The sequence below is a fragment of the Magnolia sinica genome, chromosome 19 (assembly GCF_029962835.1).
Source record: "Magnolia sinica isolate HGM2019 chromosome 19, MsV1, whole genome shotgun sequence".
In the NCBI taxonomy this organism is placed as follows: Eukaryota; Viridiplantae; Streptophyta; class Magnoliopsida; order Magnoliales; family Magnoliaceae; genus Magnolia; species Magnolia sinica.
In genome coordinates, this window is record NC_080591.1 from 18,334,591 (window position 1) to 18,350,409 (window position 15,819).

Here is a 15,819-nt window from a genome sequence, read left to right on the forward strand (position 1 = left end):
TGTTTTTCATTTTGACCATCCACTGGAGGTTCATCAGTTGGCCAGATATGACCATCCCTTCATTATGAGTTTGGATTTTGGATTCTTTAATAGGTCCAATGATTTGATCAATTAACGGGCTTGGATTTTCATCAAGGGCATCTCCATGGTGGGACAACCTGATGGACAGCTAGTATCTCATGCACATGTGCCACTTTGAAACATGGCTGGCATGTACATGAACTGCCTTGTGCACGCATATATGGATATCACAAATCTCAATATTATAATAAATTATCAATTTAAGCTTAAGAGATACATTGTCTCTGTCTGGCAGATTGTGGTTGTTGAAATGCAGGCACTACCAAATTATACTTGTGGGTAACTCAAACTAAACTGTCCAAATCATGACCCCACACATACACACGTGCATGTGTGTGTGTGTATAAAATAAATAGTGGCCGTAACAGCCACCACCATTACGGTTACGATACAGGTTGTAACGGTCTTACAGCCTTTTTTTCTTTTATATATATGTCTAGGGCTATCAATGGGGACGGGCTCATAACAAATAGTGCTGTCAACAAACCGGGCCTGGTGTTAGTCTCAGCCCGGATTTTGAACTCTTCCATCCAGGCCGTCAGGCCAGGCCTATTCAAAATTATGATTTTGTCAGGCCTGAGCCCGGCCCATTGACACCCCTAATAGCAAACTAGGGTTTTTCCAAGTCTGGCCTCATGTCGGTCCAAAGTGGGCCTATCTCAGGACAAAATAGGCAAGCTTGGTCACGGCTGTTCAAATATCAGGAGACTAGGCACCAAGCTCGGACAGGGCCTTGCACTAAAAAAGTTTCAAGATGAATTGAAGGTTGTAGGAAGATTATGTACCATTGGGACTAAGCTTCGGTGATCTAAAAGCCCAGGCATTGCTTGAATCAGTATAAGAGCAAATGTGTGAAAACCCCTTTTGTATAAACCCCCTTTTGCAGAAATGTGTCTAAACAGACCTGTATACATCAGGTGTTTCTGAAAATAACATAAATCAGGGTGGTCTACACCGTTAGGTGGTTGTGAAAATAACAAAAAGTAGAGACTAACCAACTTCCAAGGGGAGCTGATAGATCACCATAGGTTGTAGATAGGGTGGGAAGCTGATAGATCACCATAGGTTGTAGATAGGGTGAAAATGAGACAGGTTAATGGGTTGGGTCTGGGTATAGGAAGACAGCCGAGCACCTGCATCCACTCATTTAAGAATCAGATCAAAATTTTGTACCTAGACCCAACCCATTAAAATTAGGAGGTCCAAGTCAAAAATAGCCAAACCATTTGTTTAATGGGTTGGGTCTGGGTATAGGAAGACAGAGAACTGACTCATTTATCATATGGGCCGCGTTTGGGCAGGTCTAGGTTGGGTATAAAAATTACAAGAATTTTCATACAAATAATGCTCCAAACTATTCAATTTGGCAGTCGCTATCAATTTTAATGGTGAAGAATAAAATAGCTACTAGCCCAAATTCAATGGTTAGGGTAGTTCAATTATTATAATTTTTGGTATATTCTCCATTGATTGGGCCCACGATAAGCAAGGTTAGGTTGTCACAGGAAATGGATGAGCATCCACTTTTAGAAGGAAAAAAAAAAAAGGCGGTGAACCATGGTTGTAATCTAGCACAAAAGAAAATAAAACCCAAATAAATAAGTACTATTTCTTTCGTCAGGTTCGGGTTAGGTCCATTTTCAAATGAACAAATCAAAAACATTTCAAAACTGGGTCTAGGTAGGGATGGTTTTAAGAAGACTCAAAGCCAATCCATTTAGTAACATGGGTCAAACTTTTGGATCTTTTGGATCCAGACCTTCCCCAAGGGTTTAAATTTTTTACCCATATGCAATCATTGTTGGGACAGGTCCATTAACTTGAGGGGTCAACCTGAGCCATTTGCACTCCTAGTTGTAGATCATAGAATTCTCAGATTTCACATAAGTGCTTTAAAATGGAAGGGAAATATGCAATGACTCAAATGGAACTTAATCAATGATACTCATTCTACTTGTTCTGAGGATGAGAGTGAGAGGTTTGCATTAAAACTACTTCAAGAAATCTTAATTTATCAGTCTTTTTAGATTTTACATAAAAAATATATTGATCAATATAGTTTATGCTCGTCAATCAAAGAGAAAATGGACATCCGCAGTCGCAGCGCATAGTATCAGCGATCTTATTATAGTAACCACAGAAAGAATCATCAAATAATCAATCTAGTTTATTATTGTCGATCGGAGAAGAAATTGATGGCAACTTTCCACAATCATAGTGTGTAGCATCGACCAACTTACTGAAAAGCAACCCATAGAAGATCTTATCCCTGATGAACCTTGATAGCCATCCTGAGCCTGCTAGCTGCGCCCACCCTGAAAAGTAAGCCCCAGTAATCATCCCAGCTGCACGCCATCGCCGCTCCTTAACATACCTCTCTAATGCGTCCTTAACGCTTTTCGATTCAAGTTTTCTATTCTCGAGTAATGAATTCCCAATGCACCGTCCAAGGATGACCGCATCCTCCAGTGCTAAACAACCACCTTGGCCGAGTTCAGGTGTCATTGGATGCATAGCGTCGCCAGCAACTGTTACAGTACCCTTAGATATGGTACCGAATATGACGTCCCATGGGTACCTGAACATCAATGGTGCAGATGTTAATGTGTCCAGATCACAACGTCGCGCCATATCCAAGTAAATTTCAGGGAGGTTCTTGGCCAAGTTCTCCAATACGTCCTTCTGTATCAGCTCTGGGTCCCTGGTCTCTTCTCCTGCAGTTTTGATTGTGAAACAATCTCAATTAATCCCAATGAGGGATAAGAGTGGGGACCACCACCTTAGCTGTTGAATGGTAGTTAGGTAGTGGATCCCACATAATCAAATGTAGGTATTTATGACTACATCCAAATACAAGAAATTGTAAAAATAATGCCCACTGTAATATGAGTCATGTTGGCTTATTTTCAGTGGTAATGACTGCACAAACCTTTTGAAAAATACTCCAACAAGTAGTATATATCAGTTGTGGAATGATCATGTCGAGTCAAGTTCAATTGGGTCGCTTGGACAACCCACTGATCCCAACCGTTCATTAAGTTCAGAGTACATTTCATGGGCGGCCACAAAAGGCTCATGCCAACCGGATGATCAAAGTCCATCAGTAAGATGGCCATCTTCTCTTTTTCCAAGTCAGGGATGGTCTGGCTAGGATGACTGGATGAAGATGATGCTTCAGAATCATATGCCATACACTTTTTAGGCAGCTGATTGAATAATTAGAATGGTCAGGTTGCTGTTATTTTATTTCATGGAAGATCATGAAATTTTTGTTGCATAGAATGGACAGTCTGGATTAATAAATGGATCATCCAAGCATCTGAATTGAACTTCATTCCAATGCAATTCAGCTCCTGCAAGATCATTCCCCTCATCGATGTGCCCATTAACATGCAAAACCTCAGAGCGCGAGTGCATTGAAAGGCTCTAGCTTTTCATAGATTCAAATTATATTACACAAATAACACAAAAAATAAACCATTCACTCGGTGAGCAATTAGTGAAAAGAAAACTCACCATTGATTAATGATTTTTGGTAGGTGATGAACCAATAAACGTCTTTATTAGTCAGAGGAACGAAAGCTGCCCTGAAACCGTCACCTACATACTGCTGGACTTCATGGTTAAGCCCATGTCCTTCAGGGAATACAGCTAAACCACGCACTGCTGCACGACCTGAATAAACGGGAGCGGAAAGTCCCAACCATCGCGCGATTGCTGAGTGCACCCCATCGCACCCTATTAACACCTGCGATGCATGTGGGTGGGCCAATTCTACTTAATAAGATACATTATATTCTTTGAAAGTAAAGCCATAATAATTGAAGTTGGCAGATTGATATATGATTAAACCTATTTGAGACTCTGCAGATTTATATATCATTAAAGCTATTTGAGAATCTTTTACATGGATGGTGATTCGCAATAGCAGCATTCATTGTAGTAGCTAGAATGTTATACTGAACTCATTTTGCATTTGTTGCTCCACTGGGGCCAACATGCTGAGATGGTATGATGATTTGACTGTCCATATTTTGCTCTATCTTGAAGTATTTCTGGTAGAATTGTTTTATTATTATTATTATTTTTTTTTTACAAATTTAACTTTTGGCACTCCCTATGTTAGAAAATTTTGCTTTTCAATGACCTTGGACCAATTAATCAAATATTGATTAACACATAATCAATCAAACACTGCTTGAGAAACTGAAATTAAAAAATTAGTAAATCTATTCCACCCAAAATTGGAATCGGCTGGGGTTGTGAATTTATAATCATGGAACGGACCACAATAAAAATGAAAATAAAAAAATAAAAAATAAACTTACGCTAGATGAATTCAGAGCATTGAAAAGAAATATTACAGTAGTTGCCATTCAACTTCAAAAATCCATAGCCAGGATCATCATTGAAGTATTATATTATTAGGCCATGCTTACTTTTTTGAGAACACATGCACTTTGACACAAGATTTCTGACTGTTGATTTTTGTTTGATATGGTTTTCATTGGCTTTTTTTCCTTTTTCTTTCAAGTTTCTGATTATGGATGGTCTAATCTTGATCTATGCACCGCGTAGATCTTCAGATGGTTTATAACATAATACAATGTGATGAATTACTTGATTCATGTATTTTGACAATTAGCTGACCCCAATTGATTGGGTTAAGGCTTCGATGATGATGATGATGATGCCGTTCCAATCACCAGATCATCTGAATATTTGAGCATGCTAAATGCCAGGATAGGGAATTAAAGACAACTCATTGCAACCTAATCTCCATTGATGAATAAAAGCAAGCAAATGCCTAGAAAGCTTAAATCTCTCCACAAAGATAAGTCTGGATAGTAGGGAAATGAAAAAAAAAAAGAAGAAAGAAAGAAAAGAAAATGAAGAAAATGAAGAACTTTTCTCATGATGAGGTGTTTTCCCATGTTTGGATGACAAAGAAAATATTCGGATTCCACATAAAAATCATTACCCTATTCCATCATCAACTTCTTATGCAGAAGATATGATGTGACCATTGTGAGAGAATTGAAATTTCCGCTTGCTATCCAAACACGACCCCTCAAAATTGATTCTATGGGAATCCAGATTTGAATAGTGCTAGTGGAATCTAAGAGTTCATTGGACAATCATTAAGATTCTCTTTTATTTCCTGTCAGCGAGTTAGCATGTCTCATTTGATTTCTTCTCCTTCCTTCCCTGGGCCTAAGTGTGGGCTTCCCTCCCTGGACTAGGGTGTGAGCTTTTCTTCATTTTCTTTTTCCTTTCTTTTTCTTCCCAAGCCCGAGGTGTGAGTGTTTATCCCTAGCCTAGGATGTGGGCTTTTATTTTTTCTTCTTTTCTACTTTTGTCTAGGGGGTTTGCTCCTTGTTTTTTGTTTGTATTTTTTCCGTGCTTTAACCCTGAGTTAATAATAAGATAGTCATTTCTTGCGTGTTTTCTTGAAGAAAAATAAAATTATGTATGAGAGATCTTGTTCTCTAATACATAATTATTCTCAAGCAAAATGAGTTCAAGTAGATCTAAGCTTCAACAAAAAGGCATTTGCAGGAACTTACATGCAGTACACATGGCATACATGCACCTAACCCAGAATATAAAATAATGGGGTCATTGTGGACATCCTTAAAAACTAAAATCAAACCAATCCAACTGTATGTAATTAAAATTATCAGGAGTCCAAATTTAGTTGCTAGTTAAAAAGGAAATGACCATTTGTCCAGATTCAACCAGCTAAAAGGATACCATCATCAAACTGGTGTGATCTTTCAGCCACGCTCCATCCATGATGGGGCCATGACTTGGTAGGTCTAAATGGCTAATGTGTAATCCACGAGCATTAGGAAGACTTTCAAACATAGTTCTAAAACTTGTAAGTCCACTTTGAAACTAGGCAGCTTGAAACTCTGTTTAAGCAGGACCTAGTCAAGGTCTTGTCAACCTATTTTTCCTAAATAACAGTAGTAACTTCATCAATTGTTGTTATAGTTCAAAAATATGAAGCATTACACTATTTTAAATATGGGGTTTTGACATGTAGCACTTTCCCTTATGGTCCAATGACCTAGCAATAACACCATCCCTTTTGTGTTTTTGCAAATAGTGTCTCTTGTCATTCATTTTCAGTCAACTCGACTCGATGCCAACCTAGTAGGTCGATTCAACGATGCTGACAAGTCTTTACTTGGCTCAACCTGATTCATTAATAAACAAATTATAATAAATATAGTATAAATTACACAGGCTGGTGGTAAATATTAATCTCATTGTACATGAAATAAATAAATAAAATTAAACACAAGAAAAATGCTTATTGAACTGTTAGCACACTTGGATCCTCTGTTATTGGTTCTGAGTTCAAGTTCTCACATACAATTTTTGGCATTTTACCAAGAAATCAGTTGTCCCCAGGTAAGTGGCTCAATATAATCATGCCAAATCAACCGAGTTTATGAACCAACTCGTCGAGTCTTGACAAGACTTTACTGAGTCAAGCTCGCCATTGAGTTTCCAACAGACTTGGCTCGAAATCTGGCCTAGTCCTGTTGACTCAGCCAAGTTTTGACTCGAGCTACTGAGTTTTGGAACTATGGTTACACTTAAAATATCGAGTTGAGTAAGTCAAAGACTCATCAGCTTTTATAGTTGACCCGACCTAGCTAGAAATTGAGTCAAGTTATCCAATTTTTGAATTATAGGAATTTTTTTTTTAAACTATGGTTGCTACTACCATTGGCCAAACACGTTGTAGCAGTCTAGCACCTAGAATTTTGGTGCAATGACAGTAGGTGTATGAAAATCTCTTATTCTTTCGTGGAGAAAAACAAGTCATTCATCCAGAATGATACTTTTGTCACATGTTGAAAGAATGTAGACTGTTCACTGAGTATGTTCCTCCTAGCTTGCAGTCATATCTAAGCATCAAATAAATTGGACAGTTCCAACCATCCAATTGGTAGCTTCGAAATTGACACAAAAGGAAAATAAGCTACAGGCCACATATGAGGAATTGAAAGGCAAGCATCATCTTGTCGGCCTACTCTTAAAGCCCTTGTTCCAAGTAGTATAGCACACATATGAATTATTGAGATCTTGTTTAATCCTACGATGTTAGAACTACAATACAAGTAGAGCATGTTTCTTAGATGGACCCAAAAAACTATGATTCCACAAAAGAATCTGAACCATCAATAGATTTGAATCACGAGAGAGAATCTGAACCATAAAGAACTGCTTGGATGTTCTCTCATCCCTTCTATCTCCTCATTTCCTTTTAATTACAAGTTGTCCACTAGACAAGTGGAAATAAGAAGGTGCCATTATTTTTTGTAGTCATAGACGAGAGGGACCATAGATGCAAATACGGGCTCAAACCTAAAATATGCATCCTATCTTGTGGGTCATTTCCATAGTCATGTAATTCAATCACTGTGGGTTTGTTCCCTACTGGTGTGGGTTCGACTCCCCTCCTCGGCATTACCTGATACACGTGGTTGTGGGTGGTTGTGTGTATCCGCAGGGAATAGTCTGGCCTCAAAAGGGGCAGGGACACCCTATGTCTTCAAAAAAAAATAAAAAAAATCATCACACCCTTGAACTACAATCTAATACTTTTATGCATTATCAACATCACACAATTATTTATGATCTTCATCTAAGCCAACTGCACATGATTAGATCTTTAATCAGTTGCTTTCCTAGTGTGCTTAGGCCTTTTCACATGTAAACACATGACCTTCAGAGTGCACACTAATAGAACACCACCTCATCATAAGCTTGCCACAAAGAGCAGAGTAATAAGAAGACTTCAATGTCCTATAGAACTAGCATGCTTGCACAATGAAATAATAAAATAGAACCATCACTTATAGATTGACTCAATGATACATTGTGACTGATCTTACACACAAACATTACATGAGGTCTGCCAATCTATATAGATGACTGGGGATATTGTTCCTATTAGCTACTTAGATTGTTAATAGTTTTTGGAAATTGAAAAGAAAAATTATCGAATTTTGGATTTTCTATTACTTCTCACATGTATACAAGAAATCATTGTCCGCCCACCATGGATCTAAAATCACAATCAATCACTTGTTTATCCCTGATAGGTTATTTTAATGCAGGTAAAATCCTACTCATGTGAACTCTTTAAAAGTAAAAGAGTTTTGCAGGTAAACTACATCATGTCATGTGTGGATATTGATAAAATCTTTATTATGTAAGCAGTTTCCTTTTGTTTGGGCATTGGTAAAATGTCATTGGAAGTAAGATGATTTCAAAAAAAATTGGCTGCCAAAAGTAAAGGCTTCACAAGTAAAGTGCTGCTCGCCTATTTTGGTTTACAACCATTGCAAGATTTTTGGTTTTAAGGGTTTGTATGGTATCAAGTCTTTACACCTTGTGTACAATTTACTGCTAAAAGAATTACCTAAGTTGGAATTTACAAGCATCCAAAAACTCCCTGAGTGAACTGCAGCGTAACTATTTTTGTTTTTTATTAATGTAAAAGGAGCGTCGAATAGAGAAAAGAGTTCATTATCTTCTTCTCAAGAAAAGCCTTTGAAAAGAAGATAGAAATCTCTAAAACAAGAAATATAAGTGATATATGGATGAAATTGCTACTTATAATGTATGTAATATGCTTATGTAAGGAAAGGAAATCATAAACCCTAATTTAACTCAAAGTATGAAATTTCCCTGAATATAAAAAATACCAAAAATGGTATAAAAAATGTCTAATCCTACCAAAACTTGTAAACAACCTTTAAATGACTTGAATAAATACTCCGAACCATAATCAGACTCTTAAAACCTTAAAAATAACGAAAACAAAACATACCAAAAATAATAAATTTTGTACTAAAATGCAATCGTAGAATCCTTTTGAGGAAACTGACTCCACATCATAGAGCTCATCAATAGCTTTACAACAGTACATTTTACATGAAAAGTTGATAACTAGTCGAAAAGTTACGACCATCGGAAGCTATATATTTATTGGGTGTTTAGACTTTTTTTTTAATATTATTTTAATAAGGGCTCTTCGGGCCTGAATTTGTGAGATCTATTGAGCCGTTCTCTACTCATAATACATCATCTACCATCTGTTTGAAGGCCCAGTCACGTAGCTAGGATCAACGCATAGACATAGTTATTTTATTGCGTGTTATAGACAAGTTGGATGGCATTCAAGCCCTGTCATTTTTCATATATTCAGTAGAAGATGAGTTGTAAGACTGCTGAATAACATTTCCAAATAATTGTTTATAAATAAAATAAAATTACTACAGTAATGTATTTTGGACCATACGACTTACGGAAGGACGTAGAAACTGACAAATTGGGAATGAGGTTAATGCAAGACAATTAACCACTTGCTTAAAAAGCTCGAACTTTTAGAGCAAGTGGTTAATTATTTTGCATCAAATTGGTATAAGAGTAGGAGGTCTCGTGTTCTGACTCCTCACCAAAGGTGATTAATGCAGGGGCATTTTCACACTGGGTTCGAGTGGGGTGGCCTGTGAGATGCAGGGGCACACTCGGGGTGGGTGGCCCACATAACCTATGGATTTGGGTCCGTGCGAGACGGGTGACTCGTGTGAGGTGGAGCGCATGAATTTGGGGCCCACGAGGGGGCGGAACCCATAGATTTGGGGCTCACAAGGAGGGTTCGGCTGAGGACCTAACCCATGGATTTGGGGCCTGGGTATGAGATAAAGGGATTAATTTGCAATGCTCTATCAATTCGAGGTTTTAGAGCAAGTGGTTAATCCTCCTGCATAAGAGATACATTTAAGACACGTGTGCAGTGACTGCGTGCATGCATTTACATCTTTTACTCCTGCAGTGTACTGAGTCATTAATTAAAAAAAAGAGGGGGGGGGGGAGAAAGAACCTTGGAACTTGCCTTTGTTTTGACAACAGTGCCATCATCCATGTGAAGGACATAAGTAGGAGACTCTTGGAGTGTTTCGTTGCTGCTGATGGATGCAAGCTTTGACGAGAACCGAATCGTGCCAGCTGGCAGTTCCTCAGCTAAAGCTTCCAGCAATGTTTTCCTATGCACCGACCTCACTTCCATCCCTTGCCTGCTTGGACAGTCCATTAGTGAATTTTTATTTTTCTAGCTTTGGGGTAATAATTAAATAAATTAAAAAAGAGAGAGGTTTGTTAATCCAAAATGCTTGTAAAGCCATGCACATCCACTTTTAAACACATGAAAGTGTGTACCAACCTTATCTCACTATAATACATGACCCAATCAAGTGGGCCACTCATGTATTGTGAGTAATAAATTAGAGCTGGGCATTGAGTCAAGTTGTGCTCAATTGGGGCTAACTCGACTCGATCTGGTTTTAAAATAGACCTGACCAACTCAGTACTGAGTTCAACATGCCTGACCTGATCCAAGTCCAAGTCTCACCTTGACTAATCCAGACTGAGTCCGACATGGTCACAAGTACCGAGTCAAGTCAAGTCTGCACTGAGTCAGGTGGCTATCCACGGGCTGAAATCACAACTCAAAACATAAGTGCACTTGCCATAATTGCAGCCTCTCCATCAAGTGCACGACATCTCAAATCTGAAATGTCATATCTGAGTTTTATATATACGAGTTGAGTTTCGGATCAAATCAAGTCAGTATCGAGTTGGATTTCGAGTCGAGTCGAGTTACTGCGTGACCCGAACTCGACTCAGTTTGAGTTCAGATCGGACGAAGTCTACTTGGATCGGATCGACTCACCCACTTAGTTCAGATCGAGTTGGGTCTGAACAAGTCAGACAAGTCGAGTTTGCCGAGTCGAGTCGTCCCATGCCCAGCTCTAGTGATTATAGATATGGTCACCTTTTTATTCAGCCCTCCAATTTTATTTTTTTATTTTTTTATTTTAAGTTTGAACTCCTTGATAGGCTTGATTTTAGGCAAGACAAGTGCCAAATAAATCCGCAATTATAATTCCTTTTACCTGTCCAAGGGTCCAGAGAAAGAAACCTGCTGTTGAGCTCCAGTAGCCACACTGGTAATGGATCCCCTGCAAAATAAGTAGGATGTCAAAGGGCTAACCTTGGCAGGGCTGGTGTCCGTCCAAGCCCAGTCCACAAAACAAAACATAGGCCTGAGGCCTACCTGGCCCACCCAACGACTGGCCTATTCAGGCGTAGATGAGTATGCTCAGCCCAAGTTCGGCCCATTCACAAGTGTGATTTATGATATTAGCGACTCACAGGTCACATTGGTTCACTTGGATAGTCCATTCCGTTGATCTGAACCGTCCATCAAGTCCAAAACACTTTAAAAATGTTACCGATGGGATGACCAATCCATCTTTGATTTGGCCTTACCTTCCACAACCATCCATTTTTGGACCCACGGATGTAATGGTTACAATTGCATAACAAAAGTGATTCTTTAAATTAAAAAGCAATCCATGACAGGCCCTAATAAATAGATGGATCAATTTTTTTTTTATTGGACCTACTTTTGTGTAATTGTTTTTGACCGTCCATATTAAAGACCATTGATGAAGTGGTTCTTATTTGCATGATAGCCCTTGAAATATGTGATGAACCCAGTGAACGGTCTTGCTCAATGGTTGGACTATATAAGTGCCTCAATGCAACTAGAAGCACTGTAATTTATAATCCCGTGAAAGCAACGGAGCTTTGGTTTTGCCTCGTTTTAAAGGAATGCAGACCCTTGATTTTTTTATGGGCACACGATAAACAATAATGCTTATGTGAAATCTATTCTCGCCACTAGATGTATAATACCACATTAGGCAAAGGTGAAAAAAATAAGCTAACCCATGAAACGAATGGACCACACTAAAGGAAAAAGTTGTAAGCTAGCCATCCAACCTTAATTCTTATAGGCCCAACAAGATGATATATATATATATATATATATATATATATATATATATATATATATACATATATATATATATATATATATATATATATATATATATAAGATGCTACACCAATATTTAAGCATGGGCCCAAATATCAAGCCTATTATTTGAGTGTTGCCCTGTACACTGTTTTCAATCCTGTAGCCCACGTGAAATAAAGGTGGAGCTGATAATTAGGCCACAGGGCCTAACATGGTGTGACACACTCGGTGGTCTAGGTGGATCCCACATCAACACCAATGTGGAACCTACCCAAACCACCTACCTACTTTCCAAATATTCATGTGTAACAATTAACTCCTTTCCTGATAGGGTGATGGGTATGGAAAATAACCCTCCTCAAGACAACCTAACTTTTATTTTTTAGGGGGGTACCATGATGTGTATGTGAGATTCACTCTGACCACTGGATGTATAATCTTATGTTAGGTCCATGGCTAAAAAAATTATGCTAAAGTGTGATTTAGGTGGGCCACACCAAGAGAAATAGTTGGGAGAGAGACACCCACCCATGATATAAATTTATAGGTCCACCTTGATTACTATATAAAATTCACTCCAACCATTAGATCCCACACCAAAGTTAGGCTTCATGAGGCCCAAACATCAAGGCCACCAGTTATTCAAATGGGCCACGTGTAGGGAATTAGTTTGGAATGTGAGTGTTGCCTTGTACACTATTTCCAATCGTATGGTCTACTTGAAACACGTTCAAAGTGGATTTCACATTAACACTAATGTGGAGCCTATGTGGAATAATAACTTATCTCCATCTTGATGTGATTTGCAAGACGCCGCCCTTTATTTTATGGGGGGGCCACTGTGATGTGTATGTTAGTTCCACTCCGACCATTAGATGTGTAATCTTATATTAGGCCTATGGCTGAAAATTTAAGCTGACATGTGATTTAGGTGGGGCCACACAACGTAAATGTGAGAGAGACATCCATTGTTAATATTTACAAAGCCCACTATAATGATTATATAAAATCTACTTAAATCATTAGATACCACACCAAAACTTTGGCTCGGAGAACAAACATCAAATCTATTAGTTATTTAGTCGTGGCACACAAAGTAAACAGTTTAGAGGGTGAGTGTTGCCATTTACATTATCTTCAATTGCGTGGTCCACATAAAATTCGGATTGGGCTGATTTTCAGGCCTGGGTTAAAATGTGTGACACACTTAATGGACATGATAGATTTCACCTAAAGAACAACATGGATGGTGGGCCGGGCCCACCTGAGCCGAAAACCCTTTTTATAGTTGGTGAAATAGCTTTTCTTTTCTTTTCATTTCTTTTTCCTCCTGACGTCGGATTATTGGAAGTGCCCTTGAGGCAGGCGGACCAGGCCCAAAGATCGGGCAGGCGAGCCCGACCCATTGACTAATGCAGATTACATCCTACGCTGCCCATCTCCAACTGGGAACGGGCAGTAGCTTTGAGTGACCACCCCGATGTATGGGTTTTATCCACACCGTTCATTCATTTTTCCCTATCATTTCGGAATATGGGCTCAAAACTGAGGTGGATCCAAGAAACAGGTGGACCACACCATAGGAAGCACTGATGATAATGATTATCACTGTAGACACTTTCCTAGGGCCCACCTGGATGAAGATAAAACACAAATATTAGCTCGATCCAGAACTTCTGTAGCCCCCAAGAAGTTTTCAACGTTTAGAGTTTAATCCCCATTACGTGGTCCACCTGTGTCTTGGATTTGCCTAAGTTTTGGGCCCATACCCTTAAATGATACGGAAAAATGGATTTACAGTGTGGATAAAACGCATACATCACAGTGGTCACTCAAAGCCCGTTCCCAGCTGGAGATTGGGCGGGGACTGTCCGCAATCCACGTTCCCCGTTGACACCCCTAGGGGTGTACATCGAGTCAAGCTGGCCTCAACTCGACTCGGCTCGAACACTGGCTGACCTCAGCTCGAACTCGGTCCTCGAGCTTGACTGGCCAGCTTGGCTCAGTTCGGTCAGCAGCTCGGGCCGAGTTCGCCATTGAGGCATTTCCACAAACACCTGAACTGCAACTTCAAAATTCCACTATGTTGCAAACAGAAGCAATGATTTTACAGGCATTTCCACAAATTATCTCAAGTCAGACATCCATACTCCGAACGAGTGCGTTTGGCTTTGTCCGTAAGAAAAAAATAACCACGATTTTGGAACTTCAAAACGAAAAAAAAGAAGAAGAAGAAGAAGAAGAAGAAGAAAAAGGATCCACTTAGAGATTTCTTGAAAGTCAACCTTCCTTGCAACCAGCCACATTTCGTTGAGTCATTGTATCAAACAGTTGGTGAGCAACATCAATGGCAAAGTAACCGAGTCACCGAACTGGTTCGATTCGAGCTGTATTCAATTCAAGTTGAGTCGAGCTGGTGCCTGCTCGAACCCATTTTCGAGCTCAGAAAATCAGCTCGACTCGGCTCGAACACAGCTTCGAACCGAGCTAGCTCGGTTCGTGTACACCAGTGGCCAGAGCTCATGAAACTTCCAAAGAGTTCGAGCTTTGTGGGCCCCACTGTTGCATATGTCGGACATCCACTCCATCAAACAGATGCACCTTTTCGTAGTGCGCCGTTAGCCTAAAAATCAGGCAAATCCATGACTTAAATGAGCCATACCACAGACAACAGTTAGGAGTGGATGCCCACCAATTGAGAGAGAGAGAGAGAGAGAGAGGGGACTTACCCATGGATAGGATGATAGATGGAAGTGAGCTTGGCAGCAACTCCAAGGGCATCGAGTGCTCTCCAGGCGTTGGGGAAAAGAGTAATGGCAGCACCAGCTGCACGTAGCTCGTGAGACCTCTCAAGAACCAATGCCCGGACTCCTACCTTCTTTAACGCCAGAGCCGTTGCTAACCCTGCGATCCCTGCTCCAACGATCACCACTTCTTCGTAGATTTCCATCTCTCTCTCTCTCTCTCTCTCTCTCTCTCTCTCTCTCTCACCATTTAAAAACAATTCCACAGGAGTCACTGTTTTTGCCATCACCGCTATTTTTCAAAGCAAAATTGTTTTAAACATCACTGTGTGACTGTCTCTTCTCTTTTTTCAAAGTTGGCGGCGTATTCAACGTACATCCATACAAACAAAATCGTTATCAACGAGCAGTTGACGGTTTTACCCCTATCATGTAGGCAACTAGTCATAGACATCTGGGCTCTCCTTGGTGCGTGCATATCATCCAAACCATTCATCATGATCATTCTACCATCAAACTAAGAAAGACCAAGCTTCAATTTGATCCAACTATCCAGTGACCCACAATTTAAAGAAAAATCATTATGAAAATGGGTGGTTTTCCATTGTTTTCTATGGCACGGCCTCCCTGATTATTGGATTAATATGATTTTTTAGAGGTCCTTTTCTTATTGTTGGATGACTCCAATAGATGGATTGGATGCTATTTATACGTGACGGTGGGCCTCATGTGCATAGAAAACGAACTTCTCAATGGAGGTTAATTTTGCCATTTGATAGAGATTCCTGTAAGATTCCAGGAAAGGCACGTGCATTATTTAAAAAAGAGAGAAATGTTTTAGAATTTTCATAAAATATACGAAAGATAGTAAGATACAATAATTCCCTTTTTATAAGGAAACGGTAGGCCACGTGTCTGAGCTAACGTTAGGAGAAATTATAAGGAGAAATTAATGTTACCAAATATACTTATTATTATATTTTTTTGCAGTATTTTCTCTAGGCCCGTGACAGCAATGGATGCCGATTTGACCCGTCTCCTTTCTCTTCTTATGCCATGTAATAATCTAAATTGGATGCGTAG

The 15,819-nt window shown here is 39.4% G+C and overlaps 1 protein-coding gene across 1 annotated transcript; it reads right to left on the minus strand.

The window, feature by feature from the left end:
* Positions 1–2,179: 2,179 nt before the first annotated feature.
* Positions 2,180–15,071, minus strand: LOC131235569 (monooxygenase 2-like). The gene is made up of 5 exons (XM_058232775.1): positions 14,722–15,071; positions 11,064–11,129; positions 10,004–10,184; positions 3,598–3,829; positions 2,180–2,795 (listed from the first exon to the last, which is right to left on the minus strand). The coding sequence occupies exons 1-5, from the start codon at positions 15,021–15,023 to the stop codon at positions 2,239–2,241; spliced, it is 1,338 nt and encodes a 445-aa protein (XP_058088758.1). The 5' UTR covers positions 15,024–15,071; the 3' UTR covers positions 2,180–2,238.
* Between the last annotated feature and the right edge of the window lie 748 nt (positions 15,072–15,819).

Coding starts and splice junctions, on each gene's coding strand:
- LOC131235569 (XM_058232775.1), bottom strand. CDS start 15,023: ATGGCAAAAACAGTGACTCCTGTGGAATTGTTTTTAAATGGTGAGAGA. Junction 10,185..11,063: donor TTCTCTGGACCCTTGGACAG/GTAAAAGGAATT, acceptor CTGTCCAAGCAG/GCAAGGGATGGAAGTGAGGT. Junction 2,796..3,597: donor CCAAAAATCATTAATCAATG/GTGAGTTTTCTT, acceptor TCAAAACTGCAG/GAGAAGAGACCAGGGACCCA.